This window comes from Oryctolagus cuniculus, chromosome 2 (genome assembly GCF_051225735.1).
Source record: "Oryctolagus cuniculus isolate XC-2025 breed Fujian yellow rabbit chromosome 2, ASM5122573v1, whole genome shotgun sequence".
NCBI lineage: Eukaryota > Metazoa > Chordata > Mammalia > Lagomorpha > Leporidae > Oryctolagus > Oryctolagus cuniculus.
In genome coordinates, this window is record NC_142868.1 from 35,110,451 (window position 1) to 35,135,427 (window position 24,977).

At 48.7% G+C, this 24,977-nt stretch overlaps 2 protein-coding genes across 3 annotated transcripts in view; one reads left to right on the forward strand and one right to left on the reverse strand.

The window, feature by feature from the left end:
* APBB2 (amyloid beta precursor protein binding family B member 2) overlaps positions 1 to 8,715 on the reverse strand; it is a 397,109-nt gene extending 388,394 nt beyond the window's left edge. Inside the window, exon 1 of the mRNA XM_070068136.2 lies at positions 8,485 to 8,715. The gene's annotated coding sequence lies outside the window, so the exon portion shown is untranslated. The remainder of the gene's footprint in view (positions 1 to 8,484) is intronic.
* Positions 8,716 to 8,859: 144 nt separating this feature from the next.
* Positions 8,860 to 22,457, forward strand: UCHL1 (ubiquitin C-terminal hydrolase L1). 2 transcript variants are annotated; one of them, XM_002709402.5, is made up of 9 exons: positions 8,860 to 8,942; positions 9,051 to 9,062; positions 9,498 to 9,626; positions 12,472 to 12,622; positions 15,580 to 15,665; positions 15,743 to 15,790; positions 17,120 to 17,186; positions 18,140 to 18,198; positions 22,032 to 22,457. In XM_002709402.5, exons 1-9 carry the CDS (start codon positions 8,910 to 8,912, stop codon positions 22,116 to 22,118), a joined length of 672 nt encoding a protein of 223 aa, XP_002709448.1. In that variant the 5' UTR covers positions 8,860 to 8,909; the 3' UTR covers positions 22,119 to 22,457. The 2 variants fall into 2 exon arrangements, with proteins under 2 accessions (XP_002709448.1, XP_069924252.1); XM_070068151.2 differs by lacking the exon at positions 9,051 to 9,062.
* Positions 22,458 to 24,977: the final 2,520 nt, after the last annotated feature.

Below are 24,977 nucleotides of genomic sequence, written 5' to 3' on the forward strand. Positions count from 1 at the left end.
ATGGGCAAAGGACCTCAATAGATAACTCTCAGAAAAGAAAAACAATAGCCAACAATACATGAAAAAATGTTCAATATCAGTGCCCATCAGGGAAATGTTCTCAAAACCACGAGATATCACCTCACTCCTGTTAGAATGACTATTATTCTAACAGCAACAAAGGTGGTGAGGATGTGGAAAGGGGACTTCTTATACAGTAATGGTAGGAGCATAAATTAGCGCAGCGACTGTGGAAAACAGTATGGAGATTTCATAAAAACTAGAAATAGCCCTGACATATGATCCTGCAATCCCACCTCTGAGTACATGTCTAAAAGCCATGAACGTACCGTATCAAACACATACCTGCACCATCATGTTTAAAGCAGCACTGTTCACAATAGCCAACATACGGAACCAACCAAGATGTCCAACGTTAGATGAATGCATAAAAGCAATGCGTTATATGTATGCCATGGAATATTTAGCTATAAAAAAAGAATGCGGAGCTGGCGTTGAGGCACAGTGGCACAGTGTGTTAAAGCCCTGGTCTGCAGCGCCAGCATCCCATATGGGCGCTGGTTTGAGTCCTGGCTGCTCCACTTCCCAGCTACCTGATAATGTGCCTGGGAAAGCAACGGAGGATGGTTGAAGTCTTTGGGCCCCTGCACCCACATGAGAGACCTGGAGGAAACTCCTGGCTCCTGGCTCCTGGCTTCGGATTGGCTCAGCTCTGGCCATTGTGGCCATTTGGAGAGTGAACAAGCAGATGGAAGACCTCTCTCTCTCTGTCTCTCTCTTTCTGTAACTCCGTATTTCAATTAAATAATTTTTTTTTAAAAAAAGAGTGAAATTCTACCACTTGTATCAAATGGATTTAACTGGAGGACATCATGTTTAGTGAAATAAGCCATGTTCTCCCTTATATGTGGGTGCTAAAATTAAAAAAAAAATTAACAAATAACAAAAAGAAATGTCTGTGTGTATGCATATTGCTCCAAATATAGTCTTGTCAGACCTTGTTTTATATCTTTGTCAAACTAATGTTTAAGAATGATATAGTACTATAATTTAAGTGATCTGTGATTCTTATAAAATTTACTATATGAGCAAAATGGTCACATTTTTATTTGATTATTGTTATAGCCTTTGGATATATTCCTGCTGAACTATGGTCTTTTTTACTTTTTGAACTCTTTAGGAGTATTAAGCCTTTGAGTATTATGGAAATTTAAAATATGTAATTTCAAAAACTGAAAAAGAAGGGAAGAGAGGGAAGAAGAGGGAGAAATGAAAGAGTATTATATTATTAGGATTGAATCTGTTCTCTTTGTATTAACATCACATTAACATGAGAACTGATGTGAATTGTGTTGTAAGTACCATACATTTGCTGTGAACTTGAGAATCTAATCTATTAATAAATTCCTTTAAAAAAAAAGCTTAAAAAACCAAATTAAGTAGAGCCATCAGCAGCCACACAGTAAAGGGGTGATCCCCTGTGGAGAAAATCCTAAAGGGGCAACAACAACATCAAAATGACTGGAACTTGGACCAGCACCGCAGCTCACTAGGCTAATCTTCTGCCTGCGGCGCCGGCACACCGGGTTCTAGTCCCGGTCGGGGCGCCGGATTCTGTTCTGGTTGCTCCTCTTCCAGGCCAGCTCTCTGCTGTGGCCTGGGAGTACAGTGGAGGATGGCCCAAGTGCTTGGGCCCTGCACCTGCATGCAAGACCAGGAGGAAGTACCTGGCTCCTGGCTTCGGATCAGGGCAGTGTGCTGGCCGCAATGCACTAGCCATAGTGGCCACTATGCACTAGCCATAGCAGCCACTTGGGAGGTGAACCAACGGAAAAAGGAAGACCTTTCTCTCTGTCTCTCTCTCTCTCACTGTCTAACTCTGCCTGTCAAAAAAAAAAAAAAAAAAAAAAGACTGGAACTTAAAAATGTACACAGCTAAGCCGTAGATGCGAAATTGACTGGAATTCTATGTTCTAGCCATGGATAATCTGAAAATGAAATTAAGAAAGTAGTTTTCACAGTGACATTAAAAAAAGAATAAAATATTTTATAAATAAATGTAACAAAAGAGATTAAGACTTATAAAAACCACAACATATTACGAAGATAATTTTTTTAAAGGTCTAAGTAAATGGAAGACTCCATGTTCATGCCCTGGAGACCAATGTTGTTAACCTGGCTCTGCTCCCCAAATCATCAGATTCAACTCAACCCCAGATAAAACCCAATAAGGCTTCTTTCTCTTATGGACAGAAATTAATCAGTTGATCCTAAAATTTATATGGAAATTCAAAGTACCTAGAATAGCTGAAAAATCTTTGAAAAGGAAAACAAAGTTGAAGAACTGACTTGACCTAATTTAAAAACGTACTATAAAGTCGCAGTAATCAAGACAGATAGTAATCAAAATAGACAAACTTTTCAGTTGAACAAAATTAAAAATTCAGAAATAGTTTATAGCCAAAGGATTTTTTTTTTTTTTACAAAAGTGTTAAGGCAATTGAGTGGAAAAACCATAATCTTTTCAATAAATGGTTCTGGGACAATTAGATATACATGTCAAATAATGAACTCTTATTTCACACTATATACAAAAATTAATTCAAAATGTGTTATAAGTCTAAATTTAAGAGCTAAAACACTAGAATTCCTAAAAATATAGGAGAAAATCTTGGTAATAGGCAAAGATTTCTTAGATAACCTATAAACAAAAAACTTGACAAAACTGAACTTCATCAAAATTAAAAACTTTCGGGCTTAAAAACACTATGTAGAAAATTGAAATAAAATCACACACCAGGAGAAAATATTTGCAAACCATAATCTGATAAGGACCTTGGACCCCAAATATACAAAAAACGATTAAAACACATACACACACACACACACACACACAAAACCTCATTAAAAATGGGCAAAAGCTGGGCTCAAGTCGTGGCTCCCCACCTGATTCCAGCTTGCTGCTAACATGCACTCTGAGACACAGCAGTGATAACTCAAGTGGGAGAACTGGATTGAGTTACCAGGCTCAGTCTTAGCCTTTGTGGACATTTGGGGAGTGAACCAGTAGATGGGAGTGCTCTCTGGCTCTCTCTCTCCTTCTCAAATAAAAAAAAAAAAATTGGCAAAAGATTTGAATAAACATTTTACCAAAGAAGATACTTGTACAGCTAGTAGCAGCATGCAAAGATGATGAACATTAGTCATCAGGGAAATGCTAATTAAAAGTACAGTGAGATATCACTAAACACCCACTACAAAGACTCCAGCTGCAAAGACTGACAATAGCAGGTGTTGGCAAAGACATGGAGAAACAACGATTCTCATACATGGCTTGAGGGGATGTAAAATAGTACAGTCACTTTGGGAAAGTTTGATCGTGTCTGAAAAAGTAAAATACAGAGTTACCATTCGACCCAACACTTCCATTTCTAGAAATGGAAGAGAAGCAGAAACCTCATTTATATACAAGGAAGGACACTGTGGTGGCAGGTGAAACTGTCACTTGGGATGACAATCCTCAGATTGACGTGCCTGGGATTCAGTCCTACCTTTTTATCCAGCTTCCTGCTAATGTACCTGGCAGGCAGCAGATGATGGCTTGAGCACTTGGTTTCTTGTCACCCACACAGGGGACCAGGACAGAGTTCTTGGATACTAGCTTTGACCTGGTCTATCCCTGGCTGTTGTGGGGAGATGAAGAGTGAACCAATAGATGCAAGATCTCCCTCTCTTCCTCCATCTCCGTTTCCCTCTCTTTGTCACTCTGCCTTTCAAATAAATAAATACATCTATCCATTTCAAACCTCCATTATTGCTAGAAAAATAATACTATGATTAAAAATTCTATTTCTGATGAATCAGAAATGGCATCTTTATTTATGAATGACAGTTTATGCATTCATTGATTTGTTGCCTCATTTATACACATACCCAAATGGGATCTAAGATGCTTAGGATTCCAAACAAGGAAACTGGGACCCAAAGAGCATATCACTCTTTAGTGGTAGAATCAAAATTGGGATCCAAGTCCCCTAAATAACAGTGCATAGTGTTCCCCCATCACACCAGAAAATATCCTTGCTTCTTTTCCCTTTGTAGATGCACTGAACATAGTACTTTGGGGAGTATATCAGTATCAGTGAAAATGCTGGGGAGAATCACAAAATACTAAAGCAAAAAGGGAGCCTGAGGGTTATATAGATCAAGCCCCTTGTCCTCCCTTCTCCTGCAGAAGTTCTTTCTGCCATGTTCCCAGCAGATATTTTTCAGGTCTCTGGGAAGTTCTGGGTATGCAATGACAAACACTGATCACTGCCTTGTCACATGGCCTTGCTCCTATCCCAGTTCTCAATGACAGAGAACATCTTACACCTTGATATCAGCAAAATGCTTCATGCTTGCCTTTTCAGTTTCTATTTTTTTAAAATATTATTTATAGGAGGGGCAGAGATAGAGAGCAAGTTCATCACCCATATGCCACAACATCTGGGGCTGCAACCCAATCAAGTTCTTATCAGTTTTGCTCATTATTTGGCTCTCCATCCCCCACAAAAATCTCTCCACTATATCACTGTATCATTTGAAGTGTGGTCTTTAGAAATTTCATCTTAAAAGTATTTATGGGCATTTATTATATACCAGGCAGTGTGTATCACTATTCAGTTACAGTCTGGTTAATTTAGTGGGTAGAATTTTCTCCCCTGATTACAACATGAATATTATATTCGTCTAGCAAAGATGCAGCAAATATCTGATTATTCTTAGCAGTTTCCCTTCCCACACTCTGGGCGGACATTTCTAATAAATCACAGCATTTTTTTCCTCCACTGGGCTGAGGAACCGTCTCAAAGAAGAATCCAGGAACCTACTATGATTAAAATGAAATTGAATTTCTCATTCCTATATAGTTAAGATTTCATTAGTTTTCTATTCAAATTATAACACCTAAAATGTTAGATCTTTTTTCTCATGTACTGCTTACAAAGCCAAATCTACCTCATTTTGTTGATGCACATTTAATAGATTAATACTTTTCCCTTTTGATCTTTGTGTGTTTATTTTTAAATGGATATAATCAAGGTGATTTGTTTTTCATGTAATGTTTTCCCATAGTATATATTTTTGCCACCACAGAAGCAAGAAATGCATTAAGTAAAGAGCAACTTAATAATTGCCATGTGTAACTTTACACATATCCCTATTACATTTTTAACAGGCTTATTGAAATTTTTTTTAGAACAGCCAGAGAAGTGGCATCTTCTTATGAAAGGTCTTTATTTATTTTTACTAACTTGAAAGACAGACACGGAGAGAGAGAGAGAGAGAGAAAGGGAGAGAGGGAGAAAGAGAATTATCAAATTTTTTTTTAGAACATGCAGCCATCATCAAAATCCCTATTAAATGTCATCATTTTATTATTTCTTTAAAGCTCATTGTGGGAATCCCACAGTTTTGCCACTTATACTGCTTAGTCTAATTTACACGCATGTATTCTGTGTCTCTCTGCTTCAACAAAAGGTACAAGGCAGGTTTAGAACCACTGCTAGGGAGCCAGAGGCTGAGGTAACTCTATGCAGCAACACTGTTGCTAGAAGTCAATGAAATAAACTATAAAACCAGCTCTGCAATGGCAACCAACAGCAACCCTACAGAGCTGTGTTCCTAACCCCACAAGCAAGCAAGCACCGGTAGGAAATCCCTTGTTCAAGGGTTCATCTCACTCTTCTGAGTCACAAACTCTGAGCTCTGGGATTTGGCTGATGACTGATAGCAAATCTCCTGGCCTCCAGTTTCAGCGGTTCATTCCGGCTCACCCCCCCACCCACATCAAAACATTCTTAAAGTTTATTCTTATCTAATGGAAAGGAAGAAAGACACAGAGATCTTCCATCTCCTGCTTCACTCCCCCAGATGCCTGCAACACAAAGGGCTGGGCCAGACCACAGGGAAAGTTGGGAACTCAGCTGGGGTCTCCCACGTGTGTGGCAGGGACCCAGTACTTAAGGCAGCATCCGCCGCCTCCCAGGTGTCCATTAGCAGGAAGCTGGAGTAAGGAGCAGAGGCAGGACTTGAACCCAGGCATTCTGATATGGGATACAGCCAGAGAAGTGGCATCTTCTTATGAGAGGTCTTTATTTATGTTTACTAACTTGAAAGACAGACAAGGAGAGAGAGAGAGAAAGGGAGAGAGAGAAAGGGAGAAAGGGAGAAAGAGAATTATCAATCTTCCATCTGCTGATTCACTTAGCAAATGGCAGCGACAGCTGGAGCTGGGCCAGGAACTAGAAACTCCGACCAGGTCTCCCACATGGATGACAGTGACCCAAGTGCCTGAGCCATCCCCTGCTGCCTTCCAGGTTGCACATCAGCAGGAAGCTGGATTACAAAGAATGTAGGGCTCAATCCCAGGCACTCCAATATGGGATGCTGGTGTCCCAAGTGGCAGCTTAATCCACTGTACCACAATGCCTGCCCCAAATGGCATCCTAACTTCTATGCCAAACACCTGCTCTCCACTTCTTTTTCTAAGATTGGGATAAAGTTTGTTCATGTCCAGTCTCTGACAACAGGGAATTGTTTTATTCGTTGCCGTGGTGTTACTGACACACAGTAAGCTCTCAATGCATGTATTTGTTGATGGAATGAATGAATGCCTTCAACAAAGATTTCTAATAGCAATTCCCTGACCGCTTTCACTAGTTACTTTGGTAATAACTATCAGTCAAAAAATTCTGCCCGTTCATCAGCTCTTAACTTAAATGTCCCTTCCTTCTGGGCCAGCGCCGCGGCTCACTAGGCTAATCCTCCACCTTGCGGCGCCGGCACACCGGGTTCTAGTCCGGGTCGGGGTGCTGGATTCTGTCCCGGTTGCCCCTCTTCCAGGCCAGCTCTCTGCTGTGGCCAGGGAGTGCAGTGGAGGATGGCCCAAGTCCTTGGGCCCTGCACCCCATGGGAGACCAGGATAAGTACCTGGCTCCTGCCATCAGATCAGCGCAGTGCGCCGGCTGCAGCGCGCCGGCCATGGCAGCCACTGAAGGGTGAACCAATGGCAAAAGGAAGACCTTTCTCTCTGTCTCTCTCACTGTTCACACTGCCTGTCAAAAAAAAAAAAAAAAAAAAAAAGTCCCTTCCTTCAGGAAGCCTTCCTGGTCCCCTCCACTAGCTTAGGGCCTCTTGATCTGTGCTCCCTCTGACACGGCTCTTATTACTGATAAAAGCTCACGGGGGAGTTGTCACGTGTATTTACCACGTTCACCATTGTTTACCCAATTCCAAGCTCAGCACCCAGCACATAGCAGGTACCTGATCAATTACATTTTCAGAGAATGAATAAATGAGGTAAATTTGGAATATAATCTGTCTCCATCTAAATGCAAGATCTCAAAGTAACCAGGTGTTCTTGTACCACCTATTCACCTGTCTTGACCTTCATGTTCAGTTTTCTCACTAACGTTATCGTCACCGTCAATATTATGTGTGGTCGGTTTTTTTCTGGTGGCAAAAAAGGAAGGAAACAGAAGCTGTGTGTTGTGGAATCTCAGAAGGGAATGAATGCTTAGAGTCCGATGTCCGAGGGCTGATTTCTCAGACAGACTTCTCACTTGAGAAATCAACCCCAAGACATTCCTACCAAAGGAAACTCTGTAAGCCCTGGGTTCTGGCCTGTGAAACTGCACTGATAAGAGTTTCTTCACTGGACCCTCTAAGGATGAGATGAGACGCCACACGTGACGTGTCCGCTGCAGAGGGAGGAACTTCAAACGCATACCCTCCTTCTCTCCGTCACCTGCCAACCTTGGATCTCAGCCGAGCCGAGCCACCAGGCAGTTCTTCCACCATCATCATCTGGCTCTGGGCATGTTTTTAAAATACCCGGCCCTCTTGCTTCCTTACCCTCGGTAGTGTTTCTGCAAGCCCCACTTCTTCCTGTGGCTGAGTTTTCCTGGCATCATTCTCTCTCTATCCCTCGGCATAGGCTTTTTCCTCTCCCTCCATTGAATATGCTGATTGAAAACACAAACCCACCTGAGATCACTGGCGAACAACGGCTTCTGCAGTTGCCATCTCCCTTCCTCTTCACCGGGAACAGGCTATCGGGAACCAGCGTTTCATTTTTCAAAGCTTCCCAGTGTATATATTTTTAATGCCTCCCCTTTCGCTGCCTCTCCGCTGGGAATCACCCCTAGGTCTTACGGGTCTGTTTGCTAAAGCTGCCTGCCTTCTCCATGTCACATCCCCGGGTTCCTACCGTTTTTTCCATCACCAACCAAATCCTCCCCGGGGGTCACATTACATCAGCATTACTAATGCAATATCTGCTAACAACCAGATTATGTTTTATTCTAGGCAGGCAATTAAAAACGAACCTCTGCACTGACCGATGTTTGATGGAGGATGGCCCGAGGTCAATTGTAAACCGCTGTGAGACTGGGGTGGGGTGGGGGTGGGGGACACGTATTTATATCCATATTAAATGTATACCTGTTGAGGAGTCTGTGCTTTCTCTCAATGCTTCAGAGACCCCAAGCTTTCGGGTGATTGGGATGGCACAAAGGAATGGTTTTCCAGAAACTTCGCCAATAATCAAAGACTCCATCCAGAGGACCGCTCCACACACTCAAGGAACACCCACCCGCACAACCCATCTCCACAGCCACCTGATTATCTCACCGGCGAGCGAGACTGCAAGGGCCCCGGCCCCGGCCGTACCATCCGGCTTTGCGCACGGGGGGTTCGCGCCCGGGTGGCCGGGGCTGGCCGTTTTCCCCTCGCTTGGTTTTGCCCCCGCTCCCCCTGCGCAAGCAACCACAGTGCGTCAGGCCGGCGCTTTATAGCGCAGCCTGGGCGGCTCCGCTCGCTGTTTTTCCTCCTCTATCCGCTTGTGACTTCGCTCGCCGCTCGCCAAGATGCAGCTCAAGCCAATGGAGATTAACCCCGAGGTGAGCGCCAGGTGCACGGCTGCCCGGGGAGGACGCGCCAGGCAGCCGTGTCGCTGACTGGTCTGATTTGATTTCTGATTTTTTTTTTCCTTTGCATTTGCTTTTCAGATGCTGAACAAAGTGAGTGTCGGCTCGGTGCAGCCTCTATACCCTCCCCTGGGAGCACCAAGGCGGAGGCGCCCACCGGCTCCGGCCGTGGGCAAAGGACCGAGCCGCGCCCTGCGCGCTCTGGAGGCGGCTCGGGGTGGGGCGCAGGCTGGGCGCGCTCCCTCCGCCCCGGATTTGGGGGTGATTCTGCAAAACTGGGCAGGCGGAGGTAGAGGAGGTTGCGCCCGAGGGCGTGGCGCTCGGACTCGGGTCCCGGGGCTTCGCGCGGGCCACGTGTGGGCCGCGCTTTGTGCTGTGTCATTGCGCCGCCAGGGCTGGGGGGCGGGGCGGGACTCCTCCCACGGGCGGCTCGGGGCGCGGAGGACGCGCGTGCGGGCCCCGCCCCCTGGCAGGTGCTCCTGACCTGCCCATCCCCGTGCGCCTGGCCGCCGCGTCTCGTCTCCGCAGGTGCTGAGCCGGCTGGGCGTCGCCGGCCAGTATCGTTTCGCTGACGTGCTGGGGCTGGAGGAGGAGACCCTGGGCACTGTGCCAGCGCCCGCCTGCGCGCTGCTGCTGCTGTTCCCCCTCACTGCCCAGGTAGGGATGCGCCGGGTCCCTGACGGGGAGGGAGGCATTGAGGTTTTTCCCTCACCGCCTGGCCTGGGTGCCCAGACCTTGCTAAACGGTTCCTCTTCCGAGAGCGCCTCCCTTGCAGTTTTTGGGGTGCCTACTCATTGGGGCTCCTGTTGTAACAGCGCTTCGTGCCTCCTTGCGCATCCATCCGGAATTGTCTTAAATATGAAACTGGAGCCTCTCAGTTCCGGCATCCCAGTTTTCCAGGGAAATCATTCTTCCTACTCCCGAGTTCTCTTGAACATGGCCTTTCCTGAGTCTTCCATTCAGGGTTTTAAAGGGTTCCCCTTTAAAGGGCTGTGACCTGTCAGCTCATTGTTGGGTGCTCAGACTCCCCCCTAGCTCTGGAGTGGAGGGGGAAGGGCTTGCCCAAAGCCAAACCATAGCTTCTGCCTGGGTTTCTGGTGGACTTATGGGGTTCTTCCCGCCCTGGTTTTTGGCTTTTTACAGCTTAGCCGGGTTGGGGGTGTGGGTGCGGGAGGGGCTGCCATGCATGAGCTCCTTCCCCTCTCTCGTCTTCTCTGACCTTGTACTGGATGAAATCGATGACTGGCAGTACAGTCTTGGAAGTGCTTCCTGTTCCTTCTGGATTGGCTTCCTCCCGCAAGTTTGGAAGTCCTTTCTTCCCGTAATCAGAGTGCTCCATAAAAGGCTACTGAAGCAAGGAGACAAACTATAGTCACAGGGAAATTGTACTTCTCGTTGTCATTTGCATACATTTACTCATTCTAGCAGGCAAGGATGTATGCATCTCAAAGATGGAGTTATCAGATATAAAGAAACGAATCGCTGGGATATTTATTTGCTGTCTTGCAGTATATGGTGTCCCAGTAATTTGCGTGGCATTGTCTGTCCCCTGTTGATGTCACTTGACCCTGACTTGGGAGTGCTGAAAATTGGCTTTAGAAAAACTTGGGCCATTAGCATTTGGGGCATCACTCCAAACACCGAGGGGAACTGAATTGGCTTCCTAAGGCTGGCTGTTCTAAAAGCATCCTCAGCCCCAAGCAAGCTGTACGGGAAGTGCCAGGCCTCCCTCCTAGTAAACAGGCTGCATACTGTGGGTTAGAAACATTTATAACAGCTATCTGGATCATCCCACTGACATGCCCCGCCCCCCTTCTCATTTGCCAAAGATTTGACTGGGGTGACAAAGGAGCTGCCGAATGATTGCGAGTCCCGTTAGCTTAGCTCCCTTGCCGAGCACATCACACGCGGTCTCCTGTCTCCCACGTGAGCAGCTCACAGAGCTTTTTATTCGAGGAACCATGATGACTCGGAGGTTTTGAGAAGCAGTCAGAGGACGGCCTCTGGGAGGCAGTGGTGCAGCGTGCCTGACGTTAGGAGCTCACGGGTCTTGTGCTGCGTCGAGTGGATCTTGCGAAGGAACATTCTAGTTTGAATGGCTTCTGTTTGCAAGAGTGGAATCCTTTGTCCTTTAGCTGCAGTTCACTTTGATCAGGTTTATTGGATACAGTTCTATGCGGTTGCCTTCTGGGCAAAATACTGAAGCAGCTGTAAAGTTGAGGCTTATAAATTGATTTCCAACCAAGTTAATTTAGAAAGCATCTAATTTGGGCTAAGGAAACATGAAGAAATCCTAAATGGGCCACATCTAAAAACATTAATTTTAAGTGATAGTGGAATAATTATGGAAATAGCTCCATGCAAGAGCCCAGACGACCCTGGAGGATGGTGCTGGCCCGTGGAAGATTTTTGTTTAATTAACCTAGGAAAGGGAAAACCCTTGCCAGTCAATGAATAACATTTCAGGGATCTGGTAGACAGGAGGTGAGGATGTGCTACTAGTTAGAGTTCACGTTGATGTTGTAGGACAAGAGCTCTCATGCCCCTGCTCGTGCCACAGAACAAGCTTAAACATCAGTCCGTGTGCGGGAATGCAAGACTGCTAGGGTTGGAAATGTGCCTCTGGCATTCTCTCTGAATTTGGCTGGTTGTGGGAAACTGGTGTTCCTGTAGCATGAGCTTCCTGCTTTAAGCGAGGAGCCCTAACTCTGAAAGGTGCAGACAGGGCTGCTAGATTTCTGAACAGAAGGCTAGCAGCTGCTTCAAGGAACTCCATCTTCTAGTCCCATTCATTTGCCAGTCCCCCTCCCCTCGCTGCCACCCCCAGCCACTGCTAATCTTGTCCTGAAATTAAGTTCTGTAGCTGGCAAGAACAAACTAGTGTCCCATCTTCTCAAATGAGCTTTTTTTTTTTTTTTGTAAAATCCCATCCCAACACTCCAGACCACTGTCTGCTTCCTATATAGGGGAGTGAGGTGGACGGGTGGCAATAGCTAAGTGTTTTCCACTTGCTGCTTTCCACAGTTACGGCTTGTTTGGGTTTTGAAGAGATGGACACTTGGAAGCACAGAAGTAGAAGGTTAAGGAATAGGGATGTAGCGAGCTAGCTAGCCTTCCTGTCGGCCAAAGCTTGTTCAGGATGTCTGTGCAAAGAGCAGCCGTGGATATTGTTAACAGGGAACCCCTGAAGGGCTCTGTCTGCTTCCTGACCTCATGCCGCCCTGCGTTCGCAGCTGGGCGGTTGAAGTGGTGTCCAAACGGAGCCTTGGGTGAAGTCCAAGGCCGGGACTGCACTGCAGCATCAGGGTGGCGCCTCCTGCTGAGGCGGGCGTGGGTGTGGGCGGCAGACGGGCCACTCTCTGGGCAGCGCCCAGTGTCTGGAACCAAGGTTCCAGGTGACACATCCCACTCGGGTTTCTGTTCGGGTGGGAGAACTCGCCGTGCTGCTGTCTGCTCGTTCTCTGCCTTTTCATTTTGAGGCGCTCGTCTTTCCCACTGGCAGCATGAGAACTTCAGGAAAAAGCAGATTGAAGAGCTGAAGGGACAAGAGGTTAGTCCCAAGGTGTACTTCATGAAGCAGACCATCGGGAACTCCTGCGGCACCGTCGGGCTGATCCACGCCGTGGCCAATAACCAAGACAAACTGCAGTTTGGTAAGGGTGGGCTTCGAGGCCTGTCCCTCTGTGACATGGAGGCCGGGGAGCAGAGTTCTCTGCCCCACTGTGTTCTGAAACCTGCAGGCTCTGTTTGGCAAAGTCTGTGCCTTAACAAGTTTTTGGAACCTGTGTGGTCATGGCTCCCACCTAACCAGGGACAAACCCTGGTGATTGGTGTTGCTTCCCTCTCTGGAGAGAGAGACAACAGGTTGTCGGGGAAGCCAGGAGCGGCTGCTTCCGCCCTGTGGGCCTTCCGCTAGCACATGGCTGCACCGGGGCCTGGGGGAAGGAGAGAACCTGGGAGGGCGCTGATGGGACGGATGCTCCCGGGCTCCTGCTCAATTCTCAGCAGTTCTGAGAGAACTGGAGATGATGTGTAGCCAGAAAATATGGACAGTTAGGGCCTGTTGTTATCTTATAGACGATTGGAGACACAAAGCAGCAGGGAGCAGCTGGCTGGGGAGAGGGTGCGAGTTCTGCAGGGAGGCATTGCAGCAGGTGGCTGCTCCCGCAGTGGGTATGTGAGGGGACAGGAAGGTGGACGCCCCAGGGCGTACTATGGAGGATACAGGAGAAACGAAGCAGAGCCCGGAAGCTTGCAGTTGTACCTTCACAGCATTGAAGTATGTTAACAGAACGTGGCCACTACACGTGATTCAGGCCAAGAGCCAGCACACTTCCCTAGACGGCCAGTCAGTCTTTGTATGTTTTGAGGGCCAGGTGGCCTCTGCCCTTGGTGCAGAGAAGCAGCCAATGATGAGATGGCCGTGTCAATTACACTTTATTTACAGCGATAGGCGGCGACATTGCCGACTCGGACTTAGACAGTGGTAAGGGTGGCTATTCAACCAAGAGTTCACACTGTTGTTCATAGCAAGTCAGATGACCAGGACTCTACTCTTTGGTATACTTTTAGAATTAAAAAAAAAAAAAAAAACTTGCCTGGCCATAAATATCCCATCTCCTAGAAGTTGCCTTTTAAACATGGACTTGATGGACTGTTGAAAACGTGTAGCTTGATCCTTTCTGTCTCTTCTCCTGTGAGTCCCACTTTGTCTGCAGCCGTGTGTTGCAGAGGTCAGAAATGCTGTGACTTCTGTGACCATGGCAGTGACAGTGTCCAAGTCAGTCTGACTCGCTACCCTCCTCATTAACTGATTCCTGCCAGTGCCAGATTCTGAAATGGCCTGCGTTTTACAGATCTGCTTAGCCAAGAGCTCAGGCCGAGGGCTTCTGAAGTACAGGCTGTGGTTGCTGTGGTTGTGTGACCAGTGCCTCCCGGGCTTGTCCACCCTGAGCCGTAACGCGGCTTACCACAGCGGCAGCTGGTTGGCGGTCTCTGTGCCCAGCCATGTGGACTCCACGTTTTTATTTATGATCTTTATGTTCAGGTGTGTCTGGATATCTGAATCCCTAAGATTGAATTTTCTACCCTGAGATGAAGTCTTGGTTTGGGGACAGTTACTGGATTAGAATGTGTTTCTGTGCTATATGTAAAATAGGCGTATGGTGGACATGGTTAAGCGCTGTGGATAGCAGCAGATGAGGCAGTCCCTGCCTTTATAGCACTAAACATCTCACACGTGTGAGGCTATTTCAGAAAGTTCATGGAAAAGTGGAATTAAAAGAAGTTTATTGGGGCCAGTGCTGTGGCACTGGTTCAAGTGCCGGCTGTTCCACTTCCTTTTTTTTTTTTTTTTTTTTTAAGATTTATTTATTTGAAAATCAGAGTTACACAGAGGAGAGGCAGAGAGAGAGAGAGGTCTTCCATCCGATGGTTCACTCCCCAACTGGCCGCAACAGCCGGAGCTGTGCTGATCCGAAGCCAGGAGCCAGGAGCTTCTTCTGGGTCTCTCATGTGGGTGCAGGGGCCCAAGGACTTGGGCCATCTTCTACTGCTTTCCCAGGCCATAGCAGAGAGCTGGATGGGAATTGGAGCAGCCAGGACTTGAACCGGCGCCTATTTGGGATGCTGGCGCTTCAGGCCAGGGCGTTAACCCGCTGCGCCACAGCACCGGCCTCTGTACCACTTCCTATCCAGCTGCCTGCTAATATGCCTGGGAAAGCAGTGGAGGATGGCCCAAGTGCTTGGGCCCGTACCAACATGGGAGACCAGGAGGAAGCACCTGGCTTCAGTCTGGCTGAGCCCTGGCCATTGCTGCCATTTGGGGAGTGAACCAGTGGATAGGAGATACCCTCCCCACCCCCACCCCCCCTTCTTTATTTATTTGACAGGCAGAATTATAGACAGTGAGTGGGAGAGACAGAAAGAAAGGTCTTCTATCCACTGGTTCGCTCCCCCAAATGACTGCAATGGGCAGAGCTGGGCCTATCCAAAGCCAGGAGCCAGAAGCCTCCTCTGAGTCTCCCACAAGGGTGCAGGGGCCAAGCACTTGGGCCATCTTCTACTGCTTTCTCAGACCATAGCAGAGAGCTGGATCTGAAGAGGAACAGCCTGGACTCGAACTGGTGCCCATATGGGATGCCGGTGCTGTAGGTGGAGGATTAACCTATTGCGCCATAGCACCAGCCCCTGTAACTCTGCCTTTCAAATAAATCTTTATTTTAAAAGTTTCTTTTAATTAAAAACTTTTGGAATCTATGCATGATTTTTTTCATAAAACGTATTTTCCAGGAACTTTGTGAAGCCCCCTCATGGGTGACATAGATGCATTAGTGCTTTAAGATTGGGGAGACGAGGGAAAGGTGAGTGGGGAAGGATGTTGGGTGGCAGAAGGAGCTTAGCCTGCCGGGGGAGCACAGAGGCCGCCTGGCTTGAATGCGGTGAGTAACGGGTGTTTGGCCAAAGGCTCTGCTCATCCACATCCCCCGAGAGCACCCAGAGCTCCGGGTTGCTCACCAGGCCTGGCTGTGCAGAGGTGGAAGTCAGCAACACGCCTGCACCTGCACCTGTGTGACTTTCTCGCTACTAATACAGACTTTTCTTTTTAAAGAGGACGGATCAGTGCTGAAACAGTTTCTGTCTGAAACGGAGAAGATGTCCCCTGAAGACAGAGCAAAATGCTTTGAAAAGAACGAGGTAGGGAGAGAACTCCCAGAGCCTGCTTTTCCGTACCCCGGAGGGGCTTTGTGCTAATTCTTGTCTCTTTCCTGCAGGCCATACAGGCAGCCCATGATGCCGTGGCACAAGAAGGCCAATGTCGGGTAAATGCAAATACGAATCAGCCAGGCTCCCCGGTTGCCACCTGTGTGTCCACTGAAATATGTGCAAGGATCCCCTGCTGGAACACAGCAAATGTTAGCTGCCACCAAGGCCAATTCATGTCAGAGACTCCTACCCGAGGGGTGCTTTGCTCAGACCTGTTCCTACAAGTGACCCTTCAGAAATCTGACAGGCAGTTGAAGCAGCTGAGAGTGGATTCAAGTGGGCGGTTTTTTGCTTAGGTCTAGATGGGTCTGACAGAGTAACCCGTCTCCTATTTTGAGCGTTTCACATACTCTTCTCACAGAGTATTGGGGAGAATAAGGTATGAGGGTACCTCAGAAAGTTTGTGGGCAAATGGGATTAAAAGAGAAGTTTATTCTGATGCAAAGCAGTTTTGAAATCCATGCATAGTATTTTTCATAGTATGCATTTCCCATAAACTTTCTGAGGACTCCTCGTATGCATGGATTTCAAATTTTTTTGCACCAAAATAAACCCATCTTTCAACCCAACTTTTCGAGAACTTTTTGGCGTACCTTCATGTGCCAGTGAGGACTGATGCTTTGCAGAAGATTTAAACAGACCATAATGTGAACAGAAGCTCCAAGTTGGCACTAAGTGTAAGTTAGAGGTCAGGGCCTTTATAACCGAAGTTGGCTCTGCCTCGCCCTAGTCTTTTTAAAAATGTTTATTTGGAAGGCAGAGTGACACGGGAGGAGAAGAGACGTGTTTCATCCACTGGTTTGCTCCTCAAGTGCCCACCACAGCAGGGCTGAGCCAGGCAAAAGCCAGAAGCCTGGACCTCCGTCTGGTCTCCCACACGGGTGGCAGGGACTGGAGTATTTGAGCCGTCATCCGCTGCCTCCTAGGATGCATGTTAGCAGGAAGCTGGATTTGGAAGCGGAATAGCAGGGGCCTCAAACAGGCACTCTGATATGAGATGCCAGCTGGTGGCTTAACCCCCTGCACTGTCGAGTTTTGACCTTGGATGAGACACTTACCTTCCTATGCCTTAATTTGCTACTCAGTAGAAAGCCTGTAATAATAGTACTGTCACAACACTGCTCTAACATTTACTGTGTTTCTACCTTAATGGGCTTAGAACAGAGCCTAGTATATAGGAAATTCAGAAATATTAGCTATAGTAATTTCCCAAAGAAGCCTTTTATTTAATGAGTACTGATTTCATAAGTATGCTGTAGTGATTTTATAAAATATAAGCAAGCTGCTTCAAGTGTGTCCTAATTGAATTGCAAGAGAATTTTGTTTAGGAAGTTCAGCTTATATGATACTCATTTCCAAAAAATTTTTTTCTTGACTTTCTCCAGGTAGATGACAAAGTGAACTTCCATTTCATCCTGTTTAACAACGTGGACGGCCACCTCTATGAACTTGGTACGTTTCACTCTGTGTTTTGGACCCCAAGATATTTCCACACATTCTTTCAGACTTAATGCTGCTCAGAGCATTGGTGTGTGACTTTGCAGTTCTTGGGACACCACTGTTTATGAAGGCAGAACGAGGTGTTCTTGCTGGGGCGCGTATCCCTCTTGGACCCAGGGGGTGCCCCCTGCAACTGACATCATGGGGCTTCAGAAAGTTTGTGGAAAATGTGTATTATGAAAATACTATGCATGGGCTTCAAAGAAAAAAAATTTTTTTGTGCCAGAATAAACTTGTCTGCACTCTGTTTTTCCATGAACTGTTTGAAGTACCTTCATACCCGGTGAATGGCTTTGGTATGTAAAGCAGTGAAGAGAGGGGGTTAGAGCAGCACTCGTTCAAGGCTAAGGGATCAGACCTTCTCTCCCCCTCCCCTGTGGCTTCCCCTAGAGTGTTCCTTTTCAGACAAGGAGCCCTTCTAGGCAAGCATCCTTGTCTGTGTAGAAGGAGTTTGGAGATGTTGGAGGTATTTCCATGTGCGGATTTACAGCAACAGAAAAGATTGTCCGTCTTGGAAGACCCACCCCCTTTGTGCGAATGGAGAGACGCCGCTGATAGGCTAACTGCAGGGCACTGAGCGGTCACGGCAGGGCAGGTGAAATCCCCAGGGTCTGTTCTTCTGGCTTCTGAAACAGCATGCCCCCAGCTCCGTGGCCCTCCCCGAGAGATGGGGCACAATCCCCCTTATTAGGGTACCTGGGTTAGGTTTGTGATCCTGATCACTGGAGATCAGAATTGCCTGGGGCGGGTACCCAGCAACACTGCAGACGGCTGGGTCATAACCAGGCTGGCTTCTCTGTGGGAGTGGCAGTGATACTCAGAATCCAAAACTGCTCTGAGCTAGGCAATGCACGGTAGCCCGAAAGCGTGCCGGAAGTCTGACGTGCCTGGCCTCTCTGTTCCAGATGGGCGAATGCCTTTCCCGGTGAACCACGGCGCCAGCTCAGAGGACTCCCTGCTGCAGGTAATCTCTGGCATGCACGCCTGCCCCCACACCCCGCATCCCCCGGGGGCGCCGCGCTCCAGCCAGGCTGTGCATAGGGCCAGCGTTCCTTCACGACGGCCAGCTCGGTCGTTGGGGCTCACAGTCGTCGTTGGCACTTAGAGGGCCTCTTCGTAGGTCTGCCTTCTTTCTGAACAAGCGGCTTTCTTTAGGATCCTCCCGGACACATCTGTGTCATGTGCTGTCTGTGGTCCTCCATGAGACGTCCCCTCTGAGCCACTGCGTAGCTTCCGTGTGGGATCAGGTGACCGTTGTCCTCTGTCAGGTTACATCATAGCGGAAGCCTCATAGCGGAAGCCTCAAGTCGCAGCAGCCTGAGCGGTCCCTGATCCTCTCGGACTGCTGGGCTTGGGCCTGTCTCTAGGTAGTGCACCGCGGGTTGGCAGCGGGCAGTTAAACCCACGAGTGCTTTTCTTCCCACGTGGTGCGTGAACAAGAGAAACGGGTTTGAAAGATGCCGAGGGGAGGCAGATCCCGGGTCCCTGTGACCGTCCTGGGACAGGCGAGTGCAGTCACCTGTTACTTCCAGACCTCCCGTGAGACTTCGGGCCTCTTCCCCCTAAATGTGAGCTCTGGTCTGGAATCCATTTACCATTACAAAGGAAGACTGCCTAATTGTGGGGGGAAAAAAAAACAACAAAAAAAAACCAAAACGCTGTCAGCAGACTTGATGTGGAGTAGGAATAGTAGCTCATGTGTTCTGAGCGCTTGGTGGCTGGCACCCCTGCCAAAGGCCAGCTGGCGTATCTCAGGTTCCGGGTGGCAAACGGCTTTGTTGCAAGTGTTCAGGTTTGCTGTGATGGCTGTGGCAGCGCCCATGGACAGCCTCTGGCTGTGGGCAGCTGTGTTCCACCCAGGCTGTTATCAGCGGGCAGCACATCGGAGTGCTGCAGCTCGGCGCTAGGTGCCACCCTAGGCGATTTCTGCCTTCTGTAGACTGCTTTTCCTGATGCGGTGAGCTAGGTGTTGCTTCCCCCTCTCACAGAGGAGAGGGACACAGAGGCTTGGCCACACCCAAGGGCAGAAGCTGGCTCCCGCCTGGCCGGTCCTGCCCCTGGCGGCTGCACTGCCACGCCCTTCTTTATCACGGACCTGCTCGTGCCACGCCGGGGGCAGGGCCGTGCTTTCTAGCCTGCAGTCGTGGCCCTTGATGAGCTGAAGCGGGTCTGTGAGCGGTGCACAGAGCAGTGAGGAGGATTGACAGGCAGACCTGGAGCAGCTTGCGGGGGGGGGGGCGATTTGCAGGAGGGAATGAGAGCAGAGGCAGACTCGGGCTTTGACTCGTATAGCAAAAAGACTCGGACCTTTTGCCTGCAGATTTTGAGTGACATGCTAACTCTCACCTAACACCACTTCCGTAACTTGCTGATGCCGCACAAACGTGCCCCATGTCGGATCCCTAAAACTGTTCCAGGAGGTGTGGGGAAGATGAACCTTTGAGTTGAAGAGAACCAGGCCAGCGTGGGGAGCAGTGTGGCATCTGGTACCAGAGTGCAGGCTCCAGTCCCCACCGCTCCACCTCCCATCTGGTTTCCTGCTGCCATGCTCGGGAAAGCAGAGGGTGGTGGCCCAAGTGCTGGGGCCCCTGCCACCCATGTGGGAGACCTGGATGGAGTTCCAGCCTCCTGGCTTCACCTGGCCCAGCCCCGGCTGCTGTGGCCAACAGGGGAGTGAACCAGTGGAATAAAAATAGTCATCTCCCCCCACCCTCTCCCACCCTCCCTCCCTCCCTCCTTCCCACCTTTCAAATAAATCTTTCTAAAAGAAAACTCACTTCTAATTAGAGTTTCAGTTACAAGGAATGAAAATTCTTATCCTAAGCAAGTTTGGTTCTATATGGTTAGAGATGTTTTGGGTTACCCAAATGACACACTAAATTGTGGGGAGCAATTCGGACTGGACTGAGTTGCTGGAGTTGAGACTTGTTCTATGCATCTGCTCTCCCACAATATGGCGCTGGGAGAGAAGTAAACAGCTTCTGCACAGCTGCCTCCAGTTCAACCAATAAACTGTAGGACTTGCTACTGATTGGAGGAGAGCAGCGTGCTCGGCGTGTGGGCAGCCGAGTTGGGATTGGCAGAGGAGGACTATAAAGGAGGAGAGAGACGGCATGCACCAGGAACATCTAAGGGGAACATCTAGCTGAAGGAACACCTGTGCAGCCCCCGAGAAAGCCGGCTGGCGGTGTGCCGCTCCCCTGCGGAAGTGGGGAATGTGGCCAGGGGGAACTGCCCTTCCACGGAGGTGGAAGGGATAGTAGCCAACCCGGGAAGAACCAGCAGCAAACCCGGGGAGGGCCGAGCAGACGAAAGAACAGCGCAGGGTTTTGTGTCGTTCCTCCACGAAGAGGGGGAGCGACATAAATTACTGTTAAACTGGTGAGTACATACATACGTATAAGCCACACATCCTAAACTTGAATTGGGTCACTACACACTGTGTAGGAGACGGCTGTTCTCTTCAAGGCACACCCGAAAAGCGAGGCCCACGCTGTGTGTGTGTGCGACAGAGAGCTGACGTGAAGGCAGGTCTGCACAGTAACATTTAGCCTCGTGATGCAGGACGCAGATGTCCGTCTAGATCCCTGTTAGTATTTAAACCTGGATGCAGTGCAGGAACAGAACAGGAACAGAACTCCAGTGTGGCTGCTGCTTTTTCAGGGACAAACGCATTAGGATTTTAAAGTACCCTGGTGTTTTGTCTTTTTTTATTAGAGTAAGTGAGTGCTCCCATCCACTGGTTTACTCCTCAGAAGCCCACAGTGGCTTGGGGCAGGAACGCAGTCCAGGTCTCCTATGTGGGTGGCAGGAACCTGGTTACTTGAGCCTTCACCACCGCCTCCCAGGGGCTGCCGTGGTGAGAAGCTGGAGTCAGGAGCCAGAGCTGGAAGTTCAAGGCAGGCACGGTGGTGTGCGACTGACAGTCTAAACCTGCAGGCTAAATGCCTGCTCCTGCAAACTCATGGACTCAGTGAATTCTAGACCCCAGGAGCTGATGTTGCACCACTAATCTAGGTCACTGAGTGTTCCCTTTCTTTTTAAAGCGTTTGCATTTCATAAGGCTATGGAGCGCTCTTTCCTCTGGATTTGTGAAAACGGAACAGAGCAGGGGTGGGGAACATCTGACCACAGGCCGTATCACGCCTGTGAAATCACTGGTCTGGCCTTGCCAAGGCCACCGCAGGTAGGATTCAAAATTCAGTTCATCTATAGCAGGCTGGTTTTTAAGTTGATCATTTTATGTGGCCCACAAGAGATGTTATAAATATCCAAATGGCCCTTGGCAGAGAAAGGTTCCCCACCCCTGTCCTAAAGCATTTAAACCACAGAATTTGGTAAGTCGCTAGCACCAGGATCAACTTTCCGTCATTAATCCTTGTGATCTGGGCTTTGTTGGCGGCACCATAAATCTCTCAGAAAGCACCAAGCGTCTATGCCTGGAATACCAGGTAAACTTCCAGGCTGATTTGTAAAATGCGTACTTGGTAGTGTCGGCGAGGAGAACTTTTCTGCTGGGTACAGAAGACAGATCGGTGTTTAGACCTGAGAGCCCGGTCACGGTCTGGTTTTCTTGCCGGAGACCAGGCACGAGGTCCGAGAAGCGCGGAGCTCGTGGGCGGAAGGAGTGCCGGCGGCAGGGCTTCTGAAGCCAAAGCGGGGATGTAGGCCTGGCCTTCACCTTGAGCCCCAGTTTTCAAGTTCACTGGGGGCTTTAAAGTTGAACTTGAGCATGACGCAGCCTGGCGGGAGCTGCCCCCTGGAGCTCTGGGTGTTAATGATGTTCCTCCTTTTCAGGATGCTGCCAAGGTGTGCAGGGAATTCACTGAGCGTGAGCAAGGAGAGGTGCGCTTCTCCGCCGTGGCCCTGTGCAAGGCGGCCTAATACCCTGGGAGGCCTGCGCCACTGTCCCTGCCCGTCAGCGTGAAAGCCCACCCCTGCCCACACGGTCCAGACGCTTTGGCACCCGGGAAACACGGCTCTCCTCCCTGGGTCCTGCTCCTCCCCCTACCACACCAGGCGCTAGCGGAGCTCGGCTGTGGACGTGGCCGAGTTTGGTGTAAGCTTCAGGTGGCGAAGCATCCCTCCCTCCCCATCGTATGTCTTGTTCCTTAATATCTAATGCTTTACATGGCTGTCTGTGTCTGTAAAGTTCAGGCCTTGGATGAGGTTGAATTGTTTGTCCTTAAAAGGAATAAAACTTTTCTGCTGATAAAGTCTGAACTGGTTCTCATTGTCTCTTTTTCCCTTCCCCAAGTAGAGCTCAAGTTACTTTGACAGTGGTAGACAAATAGGCCTCCCATGTGCACAGCTCACACAGCACAGGTGACAGCCACCACCAAACTGTCATCAGTGGAGTGTGCTGTCTGCACCCTTTTCTATGCATTTTTTATTCACATGCAGACCTGTAGAAACTTTTAAGAGAACGTTAAATACAGCCGGCACCATGGCTCAGTTGGCTAATCTTCCGCCTGCAGCACCAACACCCCAGGTTATAGTCCCGGATGGGGCGCTGGTTCTGTCCTAGTTGCTCCTCTTCCAGTCCAGCTCTCTGCTGTGGCCCAGGAAGGCAGTGGAGGATGGCCCAAGTGCTTGGGCCCTGCACCCGCATGGGAGACCAGGAGGAAGCACCTGGTTCCTGGCTTCGGATCAGCGCAGCGCGCCAGCTGCAACACGCCAGCCATAGCGGCCACTTGGGGGGTGGACCAACAGAAAAAGGAAGACCTTTCTCTCTCTCACTGTCTAACTCTGCCTGTCAAAATGTTAAATACTTATTTAGAACAATTTTAGATTCATAGAAAAGTTAGGACAGTACTGCAAATTCTCATAAGCTCACCCAGTCTCCCATGTTAATGTGATGCATGAGTTTCAATTCATGAGCCAATACTGATATGTGACTGTTAAGTCATGGCTGATTCAGATTTCCTTACTTCTTTAGTCTCCTTTTCCTATTTCAGGCTCTTCTGTAGCATGCCACCTTACATGTCATCTGTTGTTAGGTTCCTGTGGGCTGTGTTAATGTTTTAGACTTTCTCATTTTTTATGACCTTGACAATTAGAAGTACTGGGCAGTGTTCTCAGATGCCCCTCTGTTTTTCTGATAAACTAGGGTTATGCATTTGGAGGAACAAGATCACGGAGGGAGACTCTGATCTTTATCATATAAAGCGTACATCTATCAAAAACTAGCCCTCGCCGGGCTGGTGGGGAGGGGGAAGTTTTATACTCTATATAAATTATTTGGGGTTTTTTGCAAGGAGGTGTGTGTGTCTTATTTCCTAGTCAGTCATTGGTAGCAGTATGAATTCACGTGCCTTACACTGTGGTCCTGTAGTATAATCTATTACTTGTTGCCCACATTGTTCCAGCTTTGGTCCATAGGAAGCTTTCTTACAATTCTGGCTTCTGTTATATTTGACAAATGTCTTTGGCATTTATTGTTAAGCCTTACTTTGTAGATAAGTATGTCCTTGTAGATTAGGGAACACTCATATAATTTATAAGCTTACATAAAAAAAAATACGTACCTTCCTCTCAGCTATTGACCTTGCAATATAACAGTTTCCTCTTGCTTACGTGAGCGCAGGGAAGGGGTGGGGCGGAACCCCATGCTGCCCTCCTCACAGGGAGGCTCTGTCCTGCCTGGTACCAGGAATTCAGACCACGTGGGTCTCTGCCTTAGAGCGTTCAGCTCTCGTGCTGTGGTGCTAGTGCCGTGTCCGGTCCTGAAGTGAAGGCTGTCTTGGCTCCCTTGAAAAGTGATCACAGCTGTTGCCAGCCTCTAGAGTAAATCCTCAACGCACTGTGGCTTGGGCGATTCTGCTCGCTTCCAGTTGAAGCTGGAGGGATGCGAGTTAAACTGACTCGGCGTGTGGCTTCCATGCAGTCTCCTTGAAAGGTGACTTGCAGGGTGGGGATGTCTGGCCCACTGGCCGGATAAGGCCCGTGATATCACTGGGTCTGGTTCTGCCAAGGCAGCCGCAGGCAGCACTCGGAATCCACTACATCTACAGCAGGCTCACTTTTAAGTTGACAACTGTGTTTGGTCTGTGGATGATACCATAAATATCCAAATGGTCCTTGGAAGAAAAAAAGTTCCCCGCCTTTGACTTAGGGGAAGAGAAACAAAGCAAGGCTAGGGCATAAAGATGCATAGAGACACTGGTGCATAGAGACACTGAAATAATCTGAAATACAGATTATGCCACCACACAGTTACTTAAATGCCGGCAAAGTCTTGGTGCTGTAGCATGCCACAGCACGGAGGGTTACACACTAGGTAGGCCGTGGGTGATCACAGCCCTGGAGGTGGATTCCAGTTTCCGGAAGGAAACATCACACATATGTCAGGAAACACGCCCAGGTCCTCGCCACTTGTCAGCAGGGAAAGCAGGACTTCGACTGTGGACTGACTGCCCAAGAGTAGCTATTTCAGGTTGGGACTTTATCAGATCTCTCTTCCTGCTTATGCCTCAGTAACTTTGGATGCAGGAATCTTCCTCGACCACATGTTTACTGTTCCATGTGAGTACAGACACAGTGACAGTACCTAGAAGCGCGTGGTCCTAGAAGTTTCCAGCCAGCACTTCTGCTTCCCTGTTCCCCCTGGGCCATCTGCCCACAGCTCCAGGCGGTGCCGTCCCCTCGGGCTTCCCTGGGAAGGCTGTGCCTCCATTCGCAGGGCCTTGCTTCTACGCAGCCTCTCAGTGACATCAGAAGCATGGAAGATCCAGGTATGGTTGG